Raw genomic sequence first — 8,196 nt, forward strand, 5'->3', positions numbered from 1 at the left:
TAGTAATAAAATCCATATCTAAAATGTATGTAGGCACATTCAAGTGACTTGTATGGCCGCGCCACAGCTGAAGGGTTTAGTCGATGGCTTCCCACCGCAGCGGACTGGGTTCGATCCCGGGTTTGGTCAAGTGGGATTTGTGGTGGAGAAAGTGGCGCTGGGGCGGGTTTTCTCCGAGTACTTCGGTTTCCCCTGCTAATATTCATTCCACCAAGTTCTCCTTCATCATAATCACCCGGTGGTAGGATACGATAGGCCAATCAGTGGCTGCTGTGCACAGTCAACCCAGTTGGACTCCGCCACCCACTAAGCGAATTTAATTTTTTCAAGTGACTTAACAGCTGCTTTGGAGTGGGAAAACAAGTCAAGGCCTAATATGACGCTATGTAGCCTAAAATACTAAGAGCATCACAAAATAAACCTTAAATAACCCACACTTGCCAAAACACTTGTAGGATACCTGTAGATTCTAAAGGTTTCTGGAATCGCTAGATTTTTGGACTTTGTCCATCATCCTGCTAGAACGAGCTCTTTCTAATGGACCCAGCAGAGTAGTTGTGCCTCCCCCCCCTTCAAAAGAGGACTGAAACAGACCCAGTTCCTGATACGGTACATCCTCTTTTTTTGTGAACACCAGACAATGAAGACAATCCAAAAACCCAGGAAGTGATTCTGAGTGATATACAATACCAAGTTTAAATTCTGAATTTTGGTGAATGAAGCGTAAGTCAGAAACATTTTTTCTTCTTCTTCAGTTAAGGCACAGGCTTCTGTGTCACGTTCAGAGTCTCATTGTTATTCCGCCCATCTTTCTCTTTCATATTTCTTATATCCCAAGGTCTGTACTGTTATTTGTCTCTTCATCCAGCCTTTCCACATGGCTCTGCATTGCCTTCTGCATGTCAGTCCCTCTGCCGCATCAGCTACACTAAGCGGCTGTTCTGCTGCGCACAGCATGTGTTCACAATGTGACCTAAAATATATATACATTAAAACAGTTTCTGAGCTAGTGGGATGAGAGGTCTCAAAAATAATTAATGATAACTAACTCAGCTCCCTGGAGTTACTTACATATTACTAAACTGAAAAACACATACTGCAAAAATACGTTTCTTGGAAGCATTGCTTTAGTCTGGTGGGAATACAGGGTTCGATAAACTGAATGGATGGATGTGAGTCACTGCCTCAAGTATATCTATGCATAGCATATTGTACTACCCCAATGTATATAGTTATTAGTTAGTTATTTAGAGGGTGGGTTCCCCATGCACCACGACCAGTTTGATCTATTGTGCTTCCCTTTATCATATTCTACCAGTCTCTATACCCTACCAATAAATGGTGCGTACCATCAGTCCCGCCAAGCAAGCGAGTTCGGCCACTTGCTTAGCGGTGTCTATAAAGCTTCCCCCAACTATCAGAGGCCTTAGAGACTATTGTTGGGCGGGAAACGTCCTGGAATTTGGCTCAGTGATCCCCTTTGGGGATATGAGGTTCTTTTATGTGCCGTTAAGTTACAACATGGAACACACAGCTTAAAGTCCCTCCTGATGGACTTTGTCCCTGAATTTTTCTGCCCTTAAAAATTCGATGACCTCCGCCGGGTATTTGAACCCGTGTACCACGAGTCATGAGGTGGGAATGTTACCTCTAGACTACGGAGGCCGCTTACCCCAATGTATATAACAGGAGACCCAGACTTATGGACTATCGGAGACACATTTGGGTTGCTTCAGCAGGCCCGGGTCAACAACAAATTCCAGTTCCAGACAATCAATGGAGAAGTTCAAGTGCTAAATATTAACCAACTTCACACAGCTGCACCTTTTCAGAGAAGCTACTAGTTGCTCAGGTACTCAGTGAATTACCAACATACTATAGAATGCAAGGGTGCATTACCATTCACAGCCAGACACTGGCTCCTATCCTGAGCCAGATGATTTCACTCCATATTCCCTTCTTTAAGCATACAGAATACACAGCATCAGCCTACCTTCACACTTTTCTGAGGACAAATGCAACTTGCATGTCCATTCGTGCACTGCCCACTACTTTATATGGTGAAGACACACAAAATGGAACACATATTCCAGAACCATGCAGCAAGATCAGTTCTGGTGATCCAGCAACAGCCAAAGTGTGGTGACACATGAGGAAGGGCTCTGCTGATGTAGCGTTATTGAGGAACAAATGCATAGAACCTCTATGATTTATTTCAACCGTCTTCCACTGCATACACTCATCTATCTCACTCCTCTCTCTCGCACTACATGTTTCGGCACAAAAGTGCCATCTTCAGGTGCTTATTCGATTTACGTTAAACTAGTTCACTGCATGCCTTGCTGTCTTCATATTAAAATAACTAAAATATATATTTATCATATATATTGATAAATATTAAATGTTAAAAATATTAAAAAATTGTTCAGGATTTTTCATCCCTATGTCGTATCTCACTACGCGAGTCACACCTATCCTCTTCTGTCGGAGCACTCTTTCTACTTTCGTGTGTGTATTGTGCTTTGTGTTGTGTCTTGCTCCTGTGACTGCGTGTGTTATACTGCAAGACGGCAAGGCATGCAGTGATCTAGTTTAACGTAAATCATATAAGCACCTGAAGATGGCACATTTGTGATGAAACATGTAGTGCGAGAGAGAGGAGTGAGATAGATGAGTGCGTGCACTGGAAGACGGTTGAAATAAATCATGGACTTAAATCAGTGTAACAGGATGCTAAAATATAACATTATGCATAGTACATCTTATGCAAAATGAAACAAGCGTTCCCTGGCATGAAAAGTGTCAGTAATCAGAGATCACTTGCTCAGAGTGACCGAGAATTAGCTTCAGTTATGACGCAGCTCACTCAGGCAGTGAAGAAAATGGGCATGGAGGGAGGGGCATAACTGCACTGAAGTTAAGCTATTCCTCTTGTGTCATTCCACTACACGAAACCTCTGAATTCAAATTAATAATATTAATGACATTGCCTAATTTTACTAAAGGATATTTCACAATTTTCAAATGACTCTTTCCCTCTAAGGCAAAGGAGACCTCAAGCAAAAAGGAGTGCCTCAGTGCCAAACCACTTTCTTTTCCGATCTGATGACAGACCGCTCAGTTTCTCTGCTGATATTCACAATGAAAAGATGTAAACAAGTCTTCCTTGATCGTTTCAATTAAATTCTCTGTACTACTTCATTTCTCCACAAGCAGAATAAACCCACCTTTATTAAATTTTCTTTTTATAACCAATATATGAGGAGTGTTCCGTATATAATGCCTATTTTTTTAATGAAAACTACAACAGATACAGAAAGTATAATAATGCAGTTAAATAGAGCAAGATTTCAGCTACTTACAGTTATTTTTCCACATAATCACCACCATTCGTTATGCACTTTTGCCAGCGATGAACAAGAGCCTGTATGCCGCGCCCGTAAAAGTCTGCACCAGCAGAGGCTAGCCACTTTCTTACAGCTGCAATGACAGCATCGTTGTCTGGAAAATGTTGCCCACGTAGCCCATCTTTCATAGGCCCAAAGAGATGGAAGTCTGAAGGTTCTAAATCAGAGCTATAAGGTGCATGTGGTATGGCAGTCCAGCCAAACTTTGTAATGTGGGCGGTGGTCGCCAAACTGGTTTGGGGTCTAGCGTTATTGTGTTGCAAGCGAAAGGTTGCTTCTCTGGCCTGACTCGGGAAATGCGAGCTTTCAGCTTAGTCAGTGTCGTCTTGTAGTGTTCAGAATTGACAGTCTCACCAGGCTCCAGGATATCCAACAAAAGCCTACCCCGCCTATCCCAAAAGACCATGCACATCACTTTCCTTGCCGATGGCTGTGTCTTGAACTTCTGTTTTGTTGGGGACTCCGGATGTCGCCACTCCATGGACTGTCTTTTGGATTCCTACTCGTAGTGGTGACACCACGTCTCATCTCCGGTGATGGTGCTGTCCAGAAACTTGTCACCTTCAGCCTCAAACTGGTGCAACAGGTATTGACAGACTTCCATTCGATGAGTTCTGTGGTCCTGTGTAAGCATTCGTGGGACCCACCTGAACAAACTTTGCGATAATCCAGCTTCCCCAACATCGTTTCCAATGCATTACAGCCAATATTAAGCAGTGCACACAGTTCCCTGGTCATTATCCGCTGATCTGCAAGGATGAGCTGATCAAGGCGCTGTTCATTGTGAGGAGTGGCAGCTGAGCAGGGACGCCCGTGGTGTGGCTTGTCGTGCATATCACTTTCGACACTGTTGAAATGCACTACCCACCAAATCACTGTGCTGACATCCACCACATCATCTCCGTACAACTTTAGCAAGTGTCGATGGATGTCGATGGGTGCAATTTGTTCTGCAGTGAGAAATTCAATAACACATTTCTGTTTCGTACGTACTTCTATGTGAGACGCCATTTTGGTAGACTGCTCTGCTGTCACTATCTGTCGCATGACAAAGAAACTAACAGTACATTGGCGGGAAGGTCCAACCTTTACTACAACACCACCAACATCCAGCTCAGATCTTACATATTAACATAAAAAAATAGGAGGCATTATATATAGAACACCCTTCGTATGAAGTTTGATTTGTTTCATTCTGGACCGTCACACTAAAAATATTATAAAAGATAAAACAATTCCATCCAGTGTGACTGCTGAAGTTTTTACTACTTCAATTCTTAACACCCTTACATGGTTCGGTCCCTACAGACCATCATCAGATGGACATCGATACTGTAAAAACAACACAGCACACCTCGAACAAACAAAGGATATCAAAAACCTCCTCCTCAAGAAAGACAGGTGGCACAAGTTTGGCCCCCTTCAAGAAAGACTATAAGAGAAGGGACATGAACCATTCACTTTATAAATTTTAACTTAAATAACAAAAGTTTTAAAAAACATCAATGCACCAAGACAACCGCTGTAGTTGTGAAAACTTTGGAATTGTATATATTGTGCATTACAAACATTGTATGTGTATATATTTTAACATTCAGAACACCCGTTGTAATTGTGGTCTCCAAAGAGCATGTCCCTCTGATGATGGTCTACAGGCAGAGAAACGTGTACAGGTGTTAAGAATTGAAGTAGTAAAAACTTCAACAGTCACACTGGAAGGAATTGTTTAATCTTTTATAATATATGAAGTATACCGCAGAAATATATCTTGTCTGCAATGTCCAATACAGCGTAGTTTGTATTCATCTGACCATTCTACCTAAACATACTCAATCAAAGCGATATATCAATATGAAACTAACTGATCAATGAATTTACTCACATGTAATGGCAGAAGAGCAAAGATAACACAGCGAAAAGCATATGATGCTGCTGAATTATGTGTATAAGCTGTCGATCCGTTTCAGTGACTACAATCTACTTATCATTAGCTTCCAGTGCTAAATTAACATCATAACTGCAGAAGAATGTCATGTCATATCTGTTTCCACTTAACAAGACAGGGCATTTTGCACATTCAGCAATCAGAATCAAATGGAACTTATTTGCACAGATGTCTTGTACCATGGGACTCAGTTCATTTCCCATCAGTTACAAAGGCTAGCAACAGCAATCAACTCCAATATATTGTAGCATTCTACAAAACTGAAGTATGCCACATACAGAAAAACTGTCTTACTTACAACATGAAAAACTGTGGCATGCTACAAGTCACATTCTGTTCCTTTAGTCTAAACCAGTCTCTACTGCTCTATGATTTACTGCACAAATCAACATGTATGTGATGATGTCTCTTCAGGCTACTCTGATGACTGAATGACTTTTCACAAACATCACAGCAAAATGGCTTCTCCCCACTATGTATAAGTTGGTGTTTCTTCAGATGACTGCTGACTAAATGACTTATTACATACATCACAGCAAAATGGCTGCTCCCCACAATGTATGCGCTGATGTTTTGTCAGACGACTCTGCGGACTAAATGACTTTTTACATACATCACAGTAAAATGGCTGCTCCCCACTGTGTATGTGCTGATGTTTCTTCAGAGTACTCTGATCACTGAATGACTTATCACATACATCACAGCAAAATGGCTGCTCCCCACTGTGTATGTGCTGATGTTTCTTCAGAGTACTCTGATCACTGAATGACTTATCACATACATCACAGCAAAATGGCTGCTCCCCACTGTGTATGTGCTGATGTTTCTTCAGAGTACTCTGATCACTGAATGACTTATCACATACATCACAGCAAAATGGCTGCTCCCCACTGTGTATGTGCTGATGTTTCTTCAGAGTACTCTGATCACTGAATGACTTATCACATACATCACAGCAAAATGGCTGCTCCCCACTGTGTATGTGCTGATGTTTCTTCAGAGTACTCTGATCACTGAATGACTTATCACATACATCACAGCAAAATGGCTGCTCCCCACTATGTATGCACTGATGTTTCTTCAGATAACTCTGCTGACGAAATGACTTATTACATACATCACAGAAAAATGGCTGCTCCCCAAGATGTATGCACTGATGTGTCCTCAGAAGACTCTGCTGACTAAATGACTTTTTACATACATCACAGCAAAATGGCTGGTCCCCACTATGTATGCGCTGATGTTTCTTCAGATGACTCTGCTGACTAAATGACTTATTACATACATCACAACAAAATGGCTTCTCCCCACTATGTAATCGTTGGTGTATCTTCAGACTACTCTGATCACTGAATGACTTATTACATAAATCACAACAAAATGGCTTCTCCCCACTATGTATACGTTGGTGTTTCTTCAGATGACTGCTGACTAAATGACTTATTACATACATCACAGCAAAATTGCTTCTCCCCACTATGTAATCGTTGGTGTCTCTTCAGAGTACTCTGATCACTGAATGACTTATTACATAAATCACAACAAAATGGCTTCTCCCCACTATGTATGTGCTGATGTCTCTTAAGATGACCGTGCTGACTAAATGACTTATTACATACATCACAGCAAAGTGGCTGCTCCCCACTATGTATATGTATGCTCTGATGTGCTCTCAGAATTATCTGCTGACTGAATGAATCTCCACACTCAACACAGGAATATCGTCGCTCCTCACCATGTACTGGTTGAAGTACATTCAAATTCCCCTGGAAAATGAGAGTAAATAACATGAAAAATCCTAATAGGAAGAGAAATAAGATTGAAGCCCCAGTACAGCGGGATGTTAAATTGGTAGGCATGAGAGTGATGACAGAGAGGGGAGGGAAGGACAGAGAGAGCTCACCCCCCTGTGTGGTGTGCGCCGAGTCCATCAGTATGTATGGAGGTGTCTCATTCAACAGACATTAAGGAGCACTGCCACTGTTTAACAAATTGCAAATTAAATAAAATTATGCATTTGTAAGGCTGGACAGGCATCTAACAAACAGTGGATATGCCACTAAAATGAAATAACAAAAAGGGCTGAGCTAAAAATGATACTAAGAAAGGCTGCATATGGCCCGGCATAACCTCCTTACACGTGACAATATATATATATATATATACACAGGGTGTCCCAGGAGTTTGGTGCCATACTTCAGGAGCGTACTGAGGGTTCCCTATAGAATAACTTTGAAATAGGAACTCATGTGCGCAAATGTAAAACAGCAGCGCTGGGGCGGCATTTAATATCATTTCATTTAAACTTGGTGCCTCAATTTCGAACTGCATTGCATAGAGGAACAGCCATCCACCAGCACTCGTGCCATTGCCAAGATGGTGGGGACATCAAAATCAAGTGTTTGGAGGATCCTGCATGTCCAACACGAGTACACGACGTAGGTACAGCTGACTTCATACCATGAGTTCAATTTTTTCAGTGGATACTGAACCAGTGTTTACATCAGCCCAACTTCCTGAATCACGTGTTATTCAAAGATGAAGCGCAGCTTACAAGGGATGGCTGGTTCAACTGTTGAAACAGCCACATTTGGGCTGACGAAAACCCCAACATTACTGTAGCTGGTTACCACCAGGCGCAATTTTCTGTCAATGTCTGGGCGGGCATCATTGGGGATCACTTGATTGGGCCTTTCCCCTTACCACCGCGACTCAATGGGCCCATTTACAAGGTGTTACTGGAATGTATGCTTCCAACTTTGCTAGAAGACGTGCCACTGATTGTGTGGAGACAAATGTGGATACAGCATGAGGAAGAGCCAGCACACTTCAGCATTATATCAC

At 42.0% G+C, this 8,196-nt stretch overlaps 1 protein-coding gene across 2 annotated transcripts in view; it reads right to left on the bottom strand.

The window, feature by feature from the left end:
* Window positions 1-255: 255 nt before the first annotated feature.
* LOC111865266 (zinc finger and SCAN domain-containing protein 23-like) overlaps window positions 256-8,196 on the bottom strand; it is an 18,969-nt gene continuing 11,028 nt past the window's right edge. The window contains exons 4-5 of one of the 2 annotated variants that reach the window (XM_023853161.2): window positions 6,972-7,118; window positions 256-973 (exon numbers count right to left, since the gene is read on the bottom strand). In XM_023853161.2, coding sequence (XP_023708929.2) covers window positions 962-973; window positions 6,972-7,118 — 159 coding nt within the window. In that variant the 3' untranslated portion in view covers window positions 256-961. The remainder of the gene's footprint in view (window positions 974-6,971; window positions 7,119-8,196) is intronic. The other variant, XM_033751757.1, reaches the window with a different exon arrangement.

Source organism: Cryptotermes secundus, unplaced genomic scaffold (assembly GCF_002891405.2).
Source record: "Cryptotermes secundus unplaced genomic scaffold, Csec_1.0 scaffold1133, whole genome shotgun sequence".
In the NCBI taxonomy this organism is placed as follows: domain Eukaryota; kingdom Metazoa; phylum Arthropoda; class Insecta; order Blattodea; family Kalotermitidae; genus Cryptotermes; species Cryptotermes secundus.